Source organism: Xyrauchen texanus, chromosome 35, assembly GCF_025860055.1.
Source record: "Xyrauchen texanus isolate HMW12.3.18 chromosome 35, RBS_HiC_50CHRs, whole genome shotgun sequence".
Lineage (NCBI taxonomy): Eukaryota > Metazoa > Chordata > Actinopteri > Cypriniformes > Catostomidae > Xyrauchen > Xyrauchen texanus.
Window position 1 is genome coordinate 13,741,760 of NC_068310.1, and position 19,291 is coordinate 13,761,050.

Here is a 19,291-nt window from a genome sequence, read left to right on the forward strand (position 1 = left end):
ATTTGACTGGATTTATTTAATTTCCCTCTGACTACATAGGTTAATTTCTTCAAATTATCTATAAAATCGATCTATAAAAGTTAGATGTTTTGAATACTTACATTTCCAGAGAAGGGGTGCCAATTAACCCCTCCCTGCCTTACAATAATTCTAGGGTGAGTTTTTCCCTATATCCTTATAATAAATGTAACTGTAAATACACATTTTAAAGCTGATATTTTATAAAGTTTGTTCCTAGGGGACCATGCCCCCAGACCCCTGATGGGTTTGCACCCCTGATAATGAATTGTGTCTGTGTTGTTACTTTTGTTATTAGGGAGATTGCTTGTCACCAGGCACATCCGTATGTTGTTGAAGGAGAAGATTTGGTGTTGGGCTAGCATACAGGTGTAGGGTTGGTTTGGGATTGATACAGATTGGTCAATGTATAAAATACAATCACACAATTTTTGCTTATTTTGGCTCTGTCCTACAGCACATTGAATTTGAAATGAATCAATAATTAAGAGTTTAAAATGCAGACTTTCAGCTTTAGTATGCGGGTATTATTTGCTCATGGAATTCAAAGTACTAAATATGATCATTTTATTTAGGTTTATAGGAACTATATAGGTCCTCTGAAATTGGCAGTCTGTCAAAAGGCTATAATTAGTACATGGTTCACTTGATTTCCATTTAATGCAACTTTTACTCTTTTACTCCATTACATCTCAGAGGCAAATATTGTACTTTTTACTCATTTGTCTGACAACTTTAGTTACCACAGTAGTTACTTTTCAGTTTACAATTTTTCATAACCTTCCTGTCCAGTGAAAACCATGAATCTCCAAATGTGGTGATTTTGAATGTTTGTGATAAACTGAAAGGGTAAATGTTCCTTTATGGGTTGAAAAAAATCTCCCAATTCTTAAACGAAATAAACTATTTAAAACCCCCTTGGATTAGCTAGAAAATGCATTGTCACAAAAATGAAAACAGACTTTTTATATAGGCTATGTGGTTCTCACAGGGCAGCGACGCTACAAACACAAGATGATAGAATATGCTGCATTGTTGCAGATTAAACTACCCACAAGTATATAAAGTAGTTAAAATGAGCTCAACCTTAAACATCTACAGCAGTAAAATGCAATACACACATTAAAACAGTCTGGACCACGAAAAAGTCTTATTCAAACTTTAAGATGAAGCGTTCATCTTCATCTACCGTTCCTTGGTGGCAGTATTGCTCTGCACTCGATCCTCTCCAGTGATCGTTCGTCACGGTCAGAGCCGCTATCTGGGCGGGGAGAACGAAACCCAACCAACACTCGAGCCAACACAGTCGCCAGAGAGAGAAGCTGCAATTCCAAACTGAGGACGCATACGGGGGAATATTCAGAAAGAAAAGAAGACATAAGCAGCGCAACAAAGGCAACCTTTGTTTTTCCTCTGGGATTCGACTAACTCAAACGGTTTTATTGTAGGTTGAAGCTCCGACGTGAAGCTGTTTACAGTTCAACTTCTGTGTTTTGGAGAGAGGCGATACATTTCTGCTTCATTCGTGGCCTGTAAACGGAATGAATGACCAAGACAAAGGTTGACACCGGTTCCCCGACGCATTTTGTCTCGAGGCAAAAGCAGAAAATGGAGAGCTGCACCAGCGCACGAGCGCAGCCCGAGCAGCAGCCGCCCGAACAACCGTTACAAGTCAACGACAAAAAGAAAACACAAAGGGCACCGTCTCCTGCGAGACCCAGAGATGTGCACGGCTGGTCCCTCACTAAAATCCGCGGAGGTATCGGCACACCGACGCTGAGCGTTAAACCGGGAGCCATATATTTAGGCGGTCGCGTGTCCAGGCGCAGCCCGGTCGCCGGGAAAGAAACGAAAGCGGAGAAGAGTAGTAAACCGACCGGCAAACCCGGGCCATCGGTGGCCGGTGCGCCGAAGAGTAGCGCGAATCCTAATAGAAGCAGTCGGAGGAAAGTTTCGGACGCCAGCATCGGATCGGATGATTTGAGCAAAGACTCCGGCTGCGCTCCGGGGAAACTCTCACCCACAGACAGCAGCTCGGAGCTCTCGGATTGCCCCTCGGAGGAGAACAAAGTCTCCAACGACGCGCTGAGCAGTGACACCGAGACCAGCAGCCGTGGCGGGATTGAGGGGGACAAAGCGGGAGCAGAGCATGGACTACCGGACAAGCGCCCTCGAGTCAAGTCCAGCGTGGAGAAGGACCGGATCTCGCTGGGAATGGAGACCGGGGAGGGACGCATCTCTCCCGGCGACGAGCACTCACTCACCTCGTTCGATAGCAGGATGCCTGCCAGCACGTCCTTGGCGTTTTCAGACCTGACTGAGGAGTTAATGGACGGGATGCATGAGGAATTAGTCAGGGAAATCGACGAACTAAGATCGGAGAATGATTATTTAAAGGTGAGAGTCTTAATTTAGCCTTTTAATGTAGATTAATTGACTACAAAACACTCAGATTTCACTATTTCATGATAGCCTAAATCTTATAATAGATTTAGATTACCACAGCGCAGATGAGTTATTATTGGCAAACGTCATTAGTTAAATGTCTTCCAGTCGAGGCGGTGTCTCTAAATACTGTTTGCTTAGTGGAATTTAATCGTGTGTAGTTGACAGTGCCGACAATGCAATGAAACATCGCAACCATTTAAACACACCATGTTGTGACCAGTGCATTCCCATGCCAAATAATCACAGATATTTAATGCCGTTTCCAGGTACTGCTTTTCTTTGTTTTCCATTTATCCCCTTAAACGGTAGGTTAATGGGTTCCTGTTGCAAGGCAGAAATATTGTGAAATGTGAATTTTGCAGAGACAAACGGATTCTTTTGTGGTCTTTTTTTCTTTATTTAGAAATGGTCACAAGGACTTGCACGACTAAACCGTATCTAAATATAAAGGTGTTGGAAAAACAGGCCAGTGGTTTGACTGGCTGCATGAACTCTTCAGGTGTTTTATCTCGTGGACTCTGGTGTGCTTGAATAATGCAGTCGTTTGTACAGATGCTGCACCAGTGCGCCCGCACCCACTTTTCACTCCATTGTTTATCCGCGCGCTGAGCACGTGACACTAGCTGCAGTAGTTGACCTATATTCACCAGAAATGTGTGGCAGCACGCGGTGGCCTACAGCATGCTCCTGTCTCTGTGAGCGGGATGCATTTTTTATCTCGTTTGAGGTATAAATAGTTTATTTGAAGTGTAAGTGTGTCTGCAACGGGATTTGAAGGATTTAGAGTAACACAACGGCTTCCTAAACGTTGTTTTATTTTGTAAACTCTCATGCAAAACAAAGTCCCGCGCAAAATCCTGATGCCTCTGCAGAGGAAATTAAATTGATGCAGATATATGTGCCATCCCAAATATACCACACACAATCTGTATCTCAGCAACCTTGTGGACCATTAGCTTTCTCACACTATAGGCTGATGTTAATGTCTTTTTAAACCTCCTTGGGTTAAGGTCGCTCAGCTATGGGTTATAAGACCAAGAATCAGAGTGCAAAAGATATATAATGTGGATTACTAACAAAAGGTAAAATATGAACGTAGTGCAGTCTATCATGTAGCAACAAAACACAGAATTGCGTTATTTCAGTGTAAAAATGATCTTGTTGTAAGTAAATGTAATGTGCTTTCGACAAAAGGGCATAACCCTGGGTTTTAAAAAAAAAAACATGAACCCAGGTTTAAAGGAATAGTTCACACAAAAATTATAATTCTGTAATAATTAACCCTCAAACTTGTATGACGTTTTTTTTCTCTTTGCGGATAATGCGGAACTCAGACAAAGATATTTTGAAACATATATGATGTGAATTTATCCATTTAATGCAAGTCAATGGGGGTCCAAACTTTCAAGTTTAAAAAAGGGGCATAAAGGCAATCCATAGAACTTGAGTTGGTTATTCTATGTCTTTTGAAGAGATGCAATCCTTTTTCACTGTAACTGTTGACATCTGCAGTCTCCTTCGTGTGATCATGATTTCCTAGCAATTGGCTTGACGCATGAGCAGGGCGCTGTGAACATATTTATAGTCAAAAAGGAGTTATATTTTGGTCTGTTCTCACCCAAAACAATTGTATTGCTTCAGAAGACATGGATTAAACAATATGAGTTGATTGGATTACATTTATGCTGCCTTTATGTCCTTTTTGAAGCTTTAAAGTTTGGACCCCATTGACTTTTATTGTATGGATATATTTACATGATATATCCTTCAAAATATCTTTGTGTTACATGGAAGAAAGTAAGTCATACGAGTCTGAGATGGCATAATAGTGAGTAAATGATGAGAGAATTATAAATTTTAAACCTTTTTAGTTCAGTGTGCAAAGGTAAGTTTATGTGTGATAAGCCCAAAAATGTGTATAAAGCTTGCCAAATGAATTGGCATTTCTAGCTTTATACATTGCTTGTATGTGTATCAGGACGAAATGGAGGAGCTCCGGTCTGAGATGTTGGAGATGAGGGACATGTACATGGAGGAGGATGTTTATCAGCTTCAGGAGCTCAGACAGCAGCTGGATCAGGCGAACAAGAACTGCCGCATCCTGCAGTACCGCCTCAAGAAGGCTGAGAGACGCAGCATCCGAGTGGCCCAGACTGGACAGGTGGATGGGGAGCTTATTCGCACACTGGAGCAAGATGTCAAGGTAAGAGAGAGAATGTGTTACATGTTTCAGTAATTCCTGCTTGTGTTCCCCATAAAATATCAAACCCCACCGAATAATTCTGTCCTCTGACAGTTGAACCAAGTAGTTCAGTATTTACAGGAATTGTAATAGATTGTTCCTTAGGTTGAGTTTTGGTTTATAGGCAATATGGGGATTATCTGTTTTTCAAAGAGTGGAAGACGGGAGTATTCGGGAAACCTGCTTGAAAACATTCATTAGTTTTGCAAATGCATTTAGTGATGCTAATGGCGCAGAAATTACATACTTGAATTTTAAGACTGACCACTCTCTGAATCTCAAGAAAATAAGCAGTGGTGGAATTTTTGTGTTAGTCTGCTTTGGTCTGCTTGTCATGCACTTAAAGTGGTGACACACAGGCAACTGTCTCACATGGTTGAGGACACAATACTTATTTTCTCTGTTCTGTCATTGAGAAGAGAAATAACCATGATGTCATTCCCTTCGGCAATGGCCTGCTGTCTGCGTTCCTCTTTCGTATGATGGCTGATTTGTGTACTGTAACAGAGAGAGGACAAAAGAGTGTGAGATTGATTTCCTCTGCCAAGAAAATGTTGTGGCTCTTTTTGCCAAGTCAAGTCAAGTCAAGTGGTTTTTATTGTCGTTTCAACCATATACAGTTAGTACAGTACACAGCAAAACGAGACAACGTTCCTCCAGGACCATGGTGCTACATAAAAACAACAAAGGACCAACACAGGACCACATGAGACAACACAACGAAATAAAATACCTATATAAAAAACCTATATATACCTATATAAAGTGCACGTGCAAACATGTGCAAAAAGTACGGGACAGTACAACAAATTACTGACAATGAACAGGACAATAGACAGTGCAGCGCCGACCAGTACTCAGTAGTGCAAAAAGATGACAGTTTCTAAAAATGTAAACATAACATACTATGAGATAGTGTTCTATGCACATAGCAGTTATTGAGGTAGCAGACAGTTATAAAGTGACAGTAATTAAAGTGCAACTCAGGACACGTGTGTGTCAAACCAGTCTCTGAGTATTGAGGAGTCTGATGGCTTGGGGAAGAAGCTGTTACACAGTCTGGCCGTGAGGGCCCGAATGCTTCGGTACCTCTTGCCAGGCGGGAGGAGGGTAAAGAGTTTGTGTGAGGGGTGTGTGGGGTCAGTCCACAATGCTGGTTGCTTTGTGGATAGTGTTTTTTGTAAATGTCTTTGATGGAGGGAAGAGAGACCCCAATGATCTTCTCAGCTGTCCTCACTATCCTCTGCAGGGCTTTGCGGTCCAAAGCGGTGCAAGTCCCAAACCAGGCAGTGATGCAGCTGCTCAGGATGCTCTCAATAGTCCCTCTATAGAATGTAGTGAGGATGGGGGTTGGGAGATGTGCTTTCCTCAGCCTTCGAAGAAAGTAGAGACGCTGCTGGGCTTTCTTGGTGATAGAGCTGGTGTTGAGGGACCAGGTGAGGTTCTCCGCCAAGTGAACACCAAGGAATTTGGTGCTTTGACGATCTCCACAGAGGAGCCGTCGATGTTCAGCGGAGTGTGTTCACCTTGTGCTCTCCTAAAGTCAACAACCATCTCTTTTGTTTTGTCGACATTCAGGGACAGGTTGTTGGCTCTACACCAGTTCGTCAGCAGCTGCACCTCCTCTCTGTATGCTGACTCGTCGTTCTTGCTGATGAGACCCACCACGGTCGTGTCATCGGCGAACTTGATGATGTGATTCGAGCTGTGCATTGCTGCACAGTTGTGAGTCAGCAGAGTGAACAGCAGTGGACTGAGCACACAGCCCTGGGGGCCCCAGTGCTCAGTGTGGTGGTGGTGGAGATGCTGTTCCCGATCCGGACTGACTGAGGTCTCCCAGTCAGGAAGTCCAGGATCCAGTTGCAGAGGAGGTGTCCAGGCCCAGCAGGTTCAGCTTTCCAATCAGGTGCTGGGGAATGATTGTGTTGAATGCTGAGCTGAAATCTATGAACAGCATTCGAACGTATGAGTCCTTATTGTCTAGGTGGGTGAGGGCCAGATGGAGTGTTGTGGTGATGGCATCGTCCGTTGAGCGGTTTGAACGATCACGCAAACTGCAGTGGGTCTAGTGAGGGGGGCAGCTGGGTCTTAATCTGCCTCATGACGAGCCTCTCGAAGCACTTCATGATGATGGGTGTAAGTGCGATGGGACGGTAGTCGTTGAGGCAGGAGACTGAAGACTTCTTTGGCATGGGGATGATGGTGGTGGCCTTGAAGCACGTTGGAGCAGCGGCGCTGCTCAGAGAGATGTTGAAGATGTCGGTAAGAACATCTGCCAGCTGGTCTGCACATCCTCTGAGCACTCTGCCAGGAATGTTGTCTGGTCCAGCAGCCTTCCGTGGGTTGACTTTACGTAGAGTTTTCCTCACATCTGCCGTGGTAAGACAGAGCACCTGGTCGTTGGGAGGAGGGTGGACTTCCTCGCCATCACGTCGTTCTGCACTTCAAACCGAGCGTAGAAGTCGTTCAGCGCATCTGGAAGGGAGGCATCTTTGTCACAGGCAACTGATGTTGTCCTGTAGTTGGTGATGGCCTGGATGCCCTGCCACATGCGCCGCGTGTCACCGCTGTCCTGGAAGTGACTGTGGATTCTCTGGGCGTGTCGCGCTTTGCCTCTCTGATTGCCCGTGACAGTTTGGCCCTAGCTGTTCTTAGGGCTGCCTTATCGCCTGCTCTGAAGGCGAGTCTCGGGACCTCAGCAGCGTGCGCACCTCCGCAGTCATCCACGGCTTCTGGTTGGAGCGTGTGGTGATGGACTTGGAGAAAGTGACATCATCAATGCACTTGCTGATGTAGCTGGTCACTGATGCTGTGTATTCCTCCAAGTTGGTAGAATCGCCATATGTTGCAGCCTCCCTGAACATGTGCCAGTCAGTACACTCAAAACAGTCCTGAAGAGCAGAGATGGCTCCTGCTGGCCAGGTTTTCACCTGCTTCTGAAGCGGTTTTGTGCGTCTGACGAGCGGTCTGTATGCTGGAATTAACATAACAGAGATGTGGTCTGAGTAGCCGAGGTGTGGGCGGGGCTCCGCCCGATAGCGCCTGGGATGTTTGTGTAAACAAGATCAAGCGCGTTAAGCCCTCTCGTTGCAAAGTCCACATACTGATGAAATTTAGGGAGCACTGTCTTGAGATTTGCTTGGTTGAAATCTCCGGCGACAATAAACAGTCCGTCGGGGTGAGCGTTCTGCAGTTCGCATATAGCCCCATACAGTTCACAGAGCGCTTCCTTAGCGTTAGCCTTGGGGAATGTAAACTCGGTTATGCAAACAGTGGTGAATTCCGTGGTAGATAAAAGGTCTGCATCTAACAGTCACAAGCTCCAACAGCGATGAACAGTAACTAGAGACTAGCATAGAGTTCTTGCACCATTCCGTGTTGATGTAAACACACAAGCCACCACCGCGAGTCTTACCGCGGAGAGCTGTATTTCTGTCGGCACGAAACGAGGCGAGCCCGTCTAGCTGAATGGCGGCATCCGGAACTCTGCCGCTGAGCCACGTCTCCGTGAAAACAAAGACGCAGCAGTCTCTAAACTCACGCTGCGTAGTCTGCTGGAGTCGGATATAGTCCAGTTTATTGTCCAGGGAGCAAACATTTGAGAGCAGGATAGATGGGAGAGCCGGCCGGCTAGGGTTTGTTTTTAGCCTAGCATGGACCCCGCCCTCTTTCCGGCTTCCGCTTTCTCGCACACCGCTTATGACGTCCTCTCCCCCGGCCACCGGCATCAGGCGACGCCGAGGGCTTGAGGCCTGGTCTCCGCAGCAAGCCGAGTACGCGTAGCGCCTCCTGCAGGTCATCATGCAGCTTGGATTTTGCACGAGTCTTATATTTCAGTAGTGTCTGGCGATGGTAGACACGAACACCGGTTGCTCCGATGTCCATGTGTTGCAAAAGTCGGGCTTTTTTAACAAAAATAGCACCATTGTGGATCCGGAGTGGCCGCTGCGTGCTGCCGCGCTGCCACTGCAAATTAAAGGAATAGTTGGTCACACTATCTTTTACAGTGTTCTTGTTACAGTGTATTAACATAAGTAATTACAGAGTAATAATAATGAACTACATGCACTTACATATTGTTATTACTATAATAGTTAAGAATCCTAACATGTACTGTAATATGTTTAACATGGACATTGTAAAATAAAGTGTTACCGAAAAATCAGAATTGGAGATTTGTGTTGTCATGATGCCAACTTTTCAGTAGTTGGTACCGATACCAGTGAAATGTCATGGTTCTCGATACCAATTTCGATACCACAGCTAATATGATAATGTGCAATTGAACACACCATTTTTTAAAATTGAATAATTATTTTAATAATAATTATTATTTTCCAGAATTTAAAAAAAAGTTTAATTTCATCATCAAAATGGTGTCTAATCAATAAATCAAGTGAAAATAGAACTTTTCAACATGTCATTGCATTTGTTTTTCCAAACATTTATTCAGCAGCAGTCTTGCTTGTGATATATTGCTTAGTTATTATTTGTTATTTTTATTATTATTACAGTGAATATTACATTTTACTATAGTTGTAATATATTGTTATTCAATTTCTTCAATTTCAGGCATTTTATTTTGAATCATGCTTTTTTCTATTTTTTTTACGTGTGTTTTTTGCCGGAAGATTCATTTTTCCATATAAGCAATTCGCGACACAGCCTAGTGTGATCGTTGAAGACTTTTATGGTATGTCTGAAATCTCATCTCTTTACATTGGCCTTACACTGGTCTGACGAATGATATGTAGGACACAGTTTTGGAGTGTGGGATTTTAGATTACTGGTGTTTGTGTATGTGGTAATTTTGAGACGTTATGTTTTAAGTTTTATTACTGTGAATAACTTTGGTCAACTCTGTTGTTTAAATGCGATATAAATGAAGCTTTGAGTTGAGATTAAAGCACAAATGCTGTGATTTAATTATAGAAATATATAGTTTACATGTGGTGAGTGGTTCACAGTGGATTAGCGCTCTGCTCTTTCATCTGATACAATGTGAATGATTGTCAATGTCTGTGGAGTTTCTAGTAGATGAGTGGTCTGATTTATTTAAAGTACACAGCTCTTTCACGGTAAGATTGTAGCATTTAGCTGTTTAATAAATCACACTAGGACGTATCACAATTTTAATTTGATTAATTGTCCATTTCAGTTTGCAAGGAGTAACAGAGCATGCGTTTAATTTAAGTCTGTGCATTTTAAAGCTGTTATGCGTCAGTCATACTGCACGATGTTACCGGATAGAGTCGGTACTACCGGTACTGTAGAAACACTGGTATCGTTACATCTTTTTTATTTTAGTATCAACTTGGTACTGAAGTACTAGTACTTTTGACAACACTATTGGAGATGATAAGTAGAATAAAAGTGAATGGTGACTGAGGTGAACATTCTGCCTAGCAGCTCATTTTGTGTTCCACAGAAGAAAAAGAGGGTGATTGAATGATTGAAGAATTTTCATTTATTGTGAACTGTACCTTTAATATACAATGGTCTTTAACAAGTAATGTTGTCACATACTTACATTTTGCCAGTCAGAACACAGCTGGTGGGGCTTAACCTCCTGAGACCCGAGCGTGACTGCTGTGTGCATTTTCCATTTCCCTTTTTGATTTGTAACCATAAGCATCTAATAAACAAGCAAAATATTTTTTTATAAAAATTGATGTCCAAATATGTGGACAGATGTTTTTAATGAAATTGTTTAAGTTTCCAGGAGTGTTGGTTATTCATGTTTTTGAAACGTTACTGACATTACAGCTGATTTTCTGTAAAACTTAATAAATAATTCTGATTCAAAGTAATGGTCAGCATCATACAATCACTGCCAACCATGTTAAAATAAAATTTAGCATACAAAATTCTGAATCTAAGTTCTGATCACCATTGTCCAATGTCAGCAGAAAATGTTGAGTGGTCCAAACATCATCTGCAGCCTGAAAGTGAACTTTTGGTCAGATGTTGGGAGTCAGTTCTCTTAGTTGCATAGAAAGCTATAGGATGTCCCCTTGCTCCCTATTTAGTGAGTGACTTAACATCCAATGTGCTGTCTGCACTGGTGGTCCCTTACTCCATATAAAGCCTCTGAAAAAAATGTTCAGCTTTTGGATGAAATCATTGATTCATCATTGCTTAATGTGAAAATTAAGACAGCAGCTCGGAGCTCACTGTAAATATAGGTATGCATTTACTAATGTTAATGAATAGAATCATATTGTACAGTGATAAAATAAAATATAATTTTTTTTTATATTAAAATGCAGCGAAATGAAAGTTATTCAAAATAACTAACAGGCTTTTTCAACTTTTAAAGGAATAATGTCCCAAAATCCATGCATGTGGACATCATGTTTATATCTGACATGCTGAAATGCAAAAAGTTGTTGTGTTATGTGTCTTGGTGCGCCTGAAGTTTAACCCTTAAATGAGAGTCTAGTGTTGTGAACAGTATTCAGTCAATTTAAATTAATTTAAATTATGTGTTGTATATAGCAAAGCCAAAATACAACATCCATGCATGTGGACGCGGGGTCGCATGAGGTTAAGGCAAGAAACACAGACCACGTTTATATACACTTAAGAAAACAGTTTATTCCAGGGTTTTTTGCAGAAAGTGGCATTCTGAAATGTCATGTAAACTAGAACCGTTTTCTGTACGGCGCTTAAGGGATTAAGAAAAAGTGGTTTAACACACTCAGGTTTCTTCTGGAGAATGCGGCTTATGTGGCCATATAAACGCATAAGCAGCATTCTTACAGGTTTTTGAGGAGTCCACATGTGCATGAACAGACCAGATAACAAACGTCATAGGAGCCAGCAACAAGTCAACACAGTGGAAAGAATTAAACATTTCTGGGACTACAGTGGGAAAAGCACATACACTATAAACTATACCCATTTAAACACACTAATGTAAAATATTGACTCCCTCATGTTCGCGTATATGCACTCGAACATTGGGGGAATCGTGGAAATTCATGTAAGAGGGAAACCCCACTATTGCAGTGCAATTCCACTGCAGGTTGTGATGGAAAGTGAAGGAAACAAACACAGCAACAACTCTGGAATATATGGAAATAAAATGAAGCAACAGAGAATAAAACAGTTAAGTCTTCCTCAGATGCCATTCTTGTTATTTACACAAGCGTCATGGGGAAATTGCATTGTTGTGGAGAAAGCTGCTTACTAGGGCTGCATCTAACGATTATTTTTGTTGTTGATTAATCTATCGATTATTTCTTCGATTAGTCGACTAATCTAACAATTATTTTTCCGATTAATCTAATGCATATTTTTGGGATTAGCCAATTTATCCATTGCCAAACTTTCCAAGTACAACTTCTACATTAGTATTTCAAACTTTTATTAATTCATTTTCTGAAATTTTTTTTGTATCTGTCCCTATTCAAATAAACAATAAATAAATAAATAAATAAATAAATAAATAAATACAATAGATTGCAGCCTAGGCTACTGTTAATATGTAAATATAACGTTATTGTTTGTTTTTAAAGTCTACATTAGAGACATGCGCGGGACGGATTTCTCCCTTAATAATTCCTAAAAAGCAGACATCTCTGTTATTATCAATGAAACTGACTGCACAATGAATCTTTCATTATATCGATTTGCCAGTATGCAGAATTCAGCACTGAACAAAAAGTCAATTTTGAGCGGTGAGGAGATTCCATCTTAAATGCTTCTGATTGGCCATTACGTTCAAGAAATCAACACATATGTCTGTGATTGGCTACATTGTTAAGCGCTGCAAACATCTTATACATAGAAGCGATTTACAGGCCAGGGTCTATCTATTTTGTTTTAGTTGTTCTTGTTGCTTTTGTGCAACAGATGAATGACAATTTATTTGTTTTGAGATGTTCAATTTATAGATTTCTATTTTGCGGAGTCCCATAAATCGCTTTTATTCTCCACTAACCAGCACACACACGAGTGCATTACGCCACGCCGCACTCGGCCATCAGATCCAGCGCCGCACTCTGTTGTGTTGGGTCCCGAGGAGTGCATGTCTCTAGTCTACATGTGCATACACAACTTTTAAAAACGGGCAATTTAAATGCACTGAAGGCTTCGTTGACAGATTTAAGTTGAAGTTATAAATGAAAGTCCATTTTATTGTCGCCGAATGGGCCAATAAATTACATCTGCACCGTTTGCAATTAACACTATTAACTAGCACACAAGCTGTAATAGCTGAAAAAGAAGGTATGACCACAACAACAACTCCAAAAACTCACTGTAATAAAGCCTACTACTTACCCAGCTGGCTCGTCGTTTTGAGTTCGCAGAGTCACAGGATGTTTCCTTTTAAGATGCTCGTTCATAGCAGTTGTGCTGCCATGGTATGACATTTCCGCTTTGCATAGTGAACAATGCACCTTTCTGTTCGGCTGTAGTTTAAAGTATTCCCATACTTTGGATGATCGTGGTCTGGCTTTATGTGATAAAGCCAGATTGTCATTTTCACCATGAGCTGGAGCAGAAGCCGCCATTACTCGATATTTAAATGTAATAATGAATGTGACGCGTCGACGCATTTCATTCGTGTCGACGTATTTTCATAGTCGACGTAATCGATGACGTCGACGCGTCGTTGCGGCCCTACTGCTTACTGACCGAGCCGGATGTATACAGGAGTAAAGTGTATGCCACTTATAAAGAGCATGTTAATGGGAACGGGACTTTCTCGCAATAAGCCGCTTTCTGGTGTCCATGTAAACATAGACAGAAGGGGGATGGTATCTGCAGGAAAACATCTCAGTCTCTGTTGAATTCTTTAACTGCTAACATGAGTCTACTAACACTGGGTCAATTGTCTCCCCACGCTACCGTCACAGCCAGGACACATTTCCACTGCTCTCCTCAGCGCTTACGCATTCAGCTGATTTACCTGCTCCGCTGTGACAGCTTAAGGAAGAAGGACATTGTTTCTTTACATTCAGCTTAACATAGAAACAAAGTACTGCACAGAGCTAAAGTGCTAACTCAGGCATATTTGCTTGTAGCCTTACAGGTTCACGAAGATACCTAGTATGACAATCAATCAAAGCACCAAGAGTTATACTTTGAATAATACATTTTTAATAGACGATAACAATATCTGAGCAGATTTGCCAATGGTCTATACAATAACATTATATAAAAATATGTAAGGGATAATAATAATTGTTAGACAGCACATTATTCCACTTATTATCTGGATAATCACTAAATAAATAAATGGACATGAAATATTGATTTGTTAAAATTATTTTACTTAATGAGAAAAGAGAGACCACAAGAGTGAAACAAGTGACATGAAACTGGCACAGCTATGTAGAAAATTGGTTGCTTAGGAAAACGGTTAATTTCACAGTTGTCTTACAATGGTCTTACAAAATATTGGACTCAGAATGCCTTAATGGACAAAGTATTTCAAAGAGCTGATTAAGTAGGGGCATTTGCTCTATAATGTTTTATAAACTCAGTTAAAAAAGAAACATCCTGTCACTTTCAACTGCTTTTCTTTTCAGCAAACTTAACACGTGTAAATATTTGTATGAACATTAAATAGATTCAACAACTAAGACATAAACTGAACAAGTTTCACAGACATGTGACTAACAGAAATGGAATAATGTGTCCCTGAACAAAAGTGGGGGTCAAAATCAAAAGTAACAGTCAGTATCTGGTGTGGCCACCAGCTGCATTAAGTACTGCAGTGAATCACCTCCTCATGGACTGCACCAGATTTGCCAGTTCTTGCTGAGAGATGTTACCCCACTCTTCCACCAAGGCACTTGCGAGTTTCTGGGGGAATGGCCCCTCACCCTCCTATCCAACAGGTTCTAGATGTGCTCAATTGGGTTGAGATCCGGGCTTTTCGCTGGCCATGGCAGAACACTGACATTGCTGTCTTGCAGGAAATCACGCACAGAACGAACATTATGACTGGTGGCATTGTCATGCTGGAGGGTCATGTCAGGATGAGCCTGCAGGAAGGGTACCACATGAGGGAGGAGGATGTCTTCCCTATAACGCACAGCATTGAGATTGGCTGCAATGACAACAAGCTCAGTCCGATGATGCTGTGACATACCGCCCCAGTCAATGATTAACCCTCCACCTCCAAATCGATCCCGCTCCAGAGTACAGGACTCGGTGTAACTCTCAAAACCACAACTCGTCAGTGAAGAGCACTTTTGGCCAGTCCTGTCTGGTCCAGTGAAGGTGGGTTTGTGCCCAAAAGCAACGTTGTTACTGGTGATGTCTGGTAAGGACCTGCTTTACAACAGGCCTACAAGCCCTCAGTCCAGCCTCTCTCAGCCTATTGCGGACTGTCTGAGCACTGATGGAGGGATTGTGCTTTCCTGGTGTAACTCAGGCAGTTGTTGTTGCCATCCTGTACCTGTCCCGCAGGTGTGATATTTTCAGATGCACCAATCCTGTGCAGGTGTTGTTACGTGGTCCACCACTGCGAAGATGATCAGCTGTCCTTCCTGCCTCACAGTACGGACTTTGCAATTTATTGCCCTGGCCACTTCTGCAGTCCTCATGCCTCCATTCAACATGCCTAAGGCATGTTCACGCAGATAAGCATGGACCCTGGGCATCTTTCTTTGTTGTTTTCAGTAGAAAAGTCACTTTAGTGTCCTAAGTTTTTATAACTGTGATCTTTATTGCCAACTGTAAGCTGTTAGTGTCTTAACGACCATTCCACAGGTGCATGTTCATTAATTGTTTATAGTTAATTGAACAAGCACGGAAAACATTGTTTAAACCCTTTACAATAAAGATCTGTAAAGTTATTTGGATTTTTACGAAATAATTTTTAAAAACAGTGTCCTGAAAAAGGGATGTTTATTTTTTTGCTGAGTTTATGTGTGGCAAAACCCTTAATTATTATTATTATTATTATTTTGTTGTTGTTGTTGTTGATGTGTATGACCCACTTATCGCTTGTTCTGTACTTTCCAAAGAGATTAACGCCATTCAGAGGTCAGTAATATTCTAAATAAGAGGCAGTGCAAGACAAATATTTTTCCCCTTTGACTCTTCCTCTTATAGAAGAGTTTCCCATGTCCGACTTCCTCCCATCTTGTTCTGATCTCTCGGGACAAGGGGGAGGAGATGATGTCATGGTCAGAAGGGGATGGGGGTTAAAGAGTTGAAGGGAAAATATGAATGTTGTGAGATCTCTGCACCATTTCCTGCTCTCTAAAGCACTGGCCTCATTTCTCAACCAATGAGAATAGCCTCTCACAGATCTGTCAAGGGAAGGACAAGAGCTCCACGCCTCATCAGCTGCTTTGGCTTATTAAATCTTGTTGGAAAAACAGTGTAAGATCCTCTCTCCCTTTGTTACCCATGTGCAACATCCGAGGAACAGTTGAAAAATTGGACCCACTTTATATTAGGTGTTCTTAAAGGTGGTATATGTCAGATTGACAACAAGCATTTGAAATGGGTACTGCAGTCCAGATTCAAAATATTGGAGAGTTGTCTGCCCTGCCCCAGACTCGAAGCTCATGCGGGTTGCCAGAATGTTGATACGCAAATTAGCAAACTCAGCATCCGTTTTAAAGGATTTCTGGGCTTTAAACTATCTCCATCTTCCAAAGGCATCTTAAATATTTATTCTTGTTTTACTATGCCTCTGGTCATGGTGGGTTTTAGATAGATGGCGAGGCTTTTTAGGTTGGGTGGAATCTGTTATCTCTGATCTAGTTTGTTTGCTGGCTTCCATGGCTGCAGCACACAGTGTTACTTTAAGGGCATTTTGTCTAAGCAACTCCATTTAAAATGCCAATTGGATACATCTTACGGTTTGCCTGTACTGATGTCCAAAACTACCTGCCAACTGAGTAAAAAGTTATAACATCTGAAAACTTGTTGTTCATGTTTAATAGTACACTAGCATAAAAATAACCTTAAAGCCTGTAGATATGGACTAAAACCAGCATTAATTTAAATTAAAAGGAGAGCAAATGGAGACCCTGCATCTCTGATTTTACTCCTTCAAATGTAATCTTGCATGTTTACATTTTAGCATTTCAGAAGAGTTTAACAACAATGTTAAAATGAATAACAAAATTTCTCATCAAATTCTTGAAAGTCTAATCTGTTTTACCTACTATCTACTTTTTTTATGGTATATCAGTAATTGTCTCATTATCTGTCTCTATTTTGTTTTGTAGTTTTAAGAGAACGATCAAAGATGAAGCTAATTCTTAAATGACTGAAGTCTCCTGAGCTATGGAAGTGTAACCTCTGTGCAATAAAAATTGAGAGTAAAAAATGGATTACAGATGTTAATAAGGAAGGGAAAATACTGTTTGGTCAGTTTGATTCAGACATCAGCTTAGCATTAGCATCCTGGATAAAGAAAAGAGAAAGAGAGGCATAGTAATGCATCTCCTCTTAGTGTAGCTGGCTCTGTTCCAACTCTCCCCCTAACCACTCTGGGGATTCCAGGACAACTCACTCCCTTCACTCTCCCTTCATTATTGTCCATGTGAGGAGTGCACATGCATAATCACCCATTCAAATGTCAAAGTAAACTCAAAAAGCCAGCAATGGAGCAAGACAATGCCCCTGTCTCTGAAACACTGAGAGGATAGACAACACATGGCCCCATAAAATGCAGAACAGATTGACATATAGTGCTAAACTTAAAGGTATAGTTCACCCAAATTTGAAGATTCTGTTATCATTTACTCACCCTCATGTCATTCCAAACAAGTATGACTTTCTTTCTTATGTGGAACACACTAAAAAGCGGTTTTAATTAATTTCTCCATCCATTTTTTCAATATAATGGCAGCTGATTGTGCCTCGCTTTAAAGCTTAATAAGGTAGCCCATGCAATTCATGTGTCATATTCCGAGTCTTCAGAAGAAATACAATTGATTTTGGTGAGAACCTGAAATGTAAGTTATTTTTCAGTGAAAAATCTTGACGTACGTTATGTGTTCATGAGGGAAGGAGAGAAGATTGTTCACAGTGGCATGCATGTTCACGTGAGCAATTGCATTGTTTTTAGTGCTATACAATCAGAGACTTCGTGAATAACACAAGTTCTCGTTTGAACAACAAAATGAAAAGACATCTTATTTTTTTTTGCTGTAATGGGACCTAGGCTGGAATTAATGGAGGTCATAAAACAAAATTTATTTTTCATAGATTGTTTTAAACTCACATTACGGTTAATTATAATTTATAATTAATACATTATTACAATCTGAAATATGACTTTAAGGTTCTTACTTGTGAGTCACAAAGACAGGATTTAGAAAATGAACAGAGTGACATGGGCGGAAGCTGATATGGACTGACAAATGCAATAAAAGTGTCAGGCTGTTTAAAGAAGCCGTAAAAGTGTGCTAATTGGTTTCTTTTAACACAATACTATTTGCTGCCCTTGAGCTGCCTTCATATGGCTGATCTGAGCTGCATGAGTGTAGTAGAGGTTAACTGAAAGGCAGCTTGTTTTTTTCAGGCAGAGCAAAGTTGAGTTTACAGTGTTATTAGATCTGGGCTCCCATCCTGCAGATGCAACCAGATACAATCTGTAGTGAAGTCATAAAAACTGCCATTTGCCTAACGTGGAGGAGGCGCAATCCTGAAAAGTAGGATCAGAGAGGAGTCACACACACACACACACACACACACACACATGTTGGGTTTCTATGTTTAATGGGGACATTCCATAGACATAATGGTTTTTATACTGTGCAAACTTTATATTCTATCCCCTACCTCTAAACCTAACCCTCACAGAAAACTTTCTGCATTTTGACATTTTCAAAAAACATAATTTAGTATGATTTATAAGCTGTTTTCCTCATGGGGACTGACAAAATGTCCCCACAATGTCAAAAATTTCGGGTTTTACTATCCTTATGGGGACATTTGTTGCCCACAAAGTGATAAATACATGCACACACACACACACACACACACACACACACACACACACACACCACACACACACACACAAAATCAAGCCTAAATACAGACAAATTCCATTTACAGAGCCATTTACATATTTGACCAAGTAATGTCGACAAACAATCATGGTCACATGCAAACAATTTTTGATGTGTAATTGCACTCCTATGATTTCAGTGTGTAAGGTGGTTTAGATGGGCAAGAAGGAGGCGAGAACCAGCTTGACAATATAAATAATATTTTATTAAATAAAAAGACACACACACAAACACATACAGGGCAGCTGCCTGTAATTCTCCCTCTCTCTCTTGAACTGTCATCCCCGGCCGCCTTTATCCCTCACGCGCCCCATCAGGCTGATTGGGGACCGGGCGTGTGTCATTCCAGCCCGGCCCCGCCCTCCTCCGCACTACACAGTGCTTGGTCAAATTTTGCCGATATGGCAGCTTGTTCCACATCAGGCTATGGGGAGTGGGTGGACAACAAGACACCTAAAAATGTAATACCTCTTAGCACACACACAGTTTTGTATACAAACAATACCACTGTACATCATTGGGGAGGAGTGGATTCAATGATCTTGCAGTAACAGACACATTTGGAACTCTGATAAAGCTTTTGTATGAA

At 41.3% G+C, this 19,291-nt stretch overlaps 1 protein-coding gene across 1 annotated transcript in view; it reads left to right on the plus strand.

Moving 5' to 3' along the window:
* The first annotated feature begins 1,329 nt into the window (after window positions 1-1,329).
* LOC127629042 (protein SOGA1-like) overlaps window positions 1,330-19,291 on the plus strand; it is a 76,393-nt gene continuing 58,431 nt past the window's right edge. Inside the window, exons 1-2 of the mRNA XM_052106056.1 lie at window positions 1,330-2,415; window positions 4,445-4,669. Coding sequence (XP_051962016.1) covers window positions 1,564-2,415; window positions 4,445-4,669 — 1,077 coding nt within the window. The 5' untranslated portion in view covers window positions 1,330-1,563. The remainder of the gene's footprint in view (window positions 2,416-4,444; window positions 4,670-19,291) is intronic.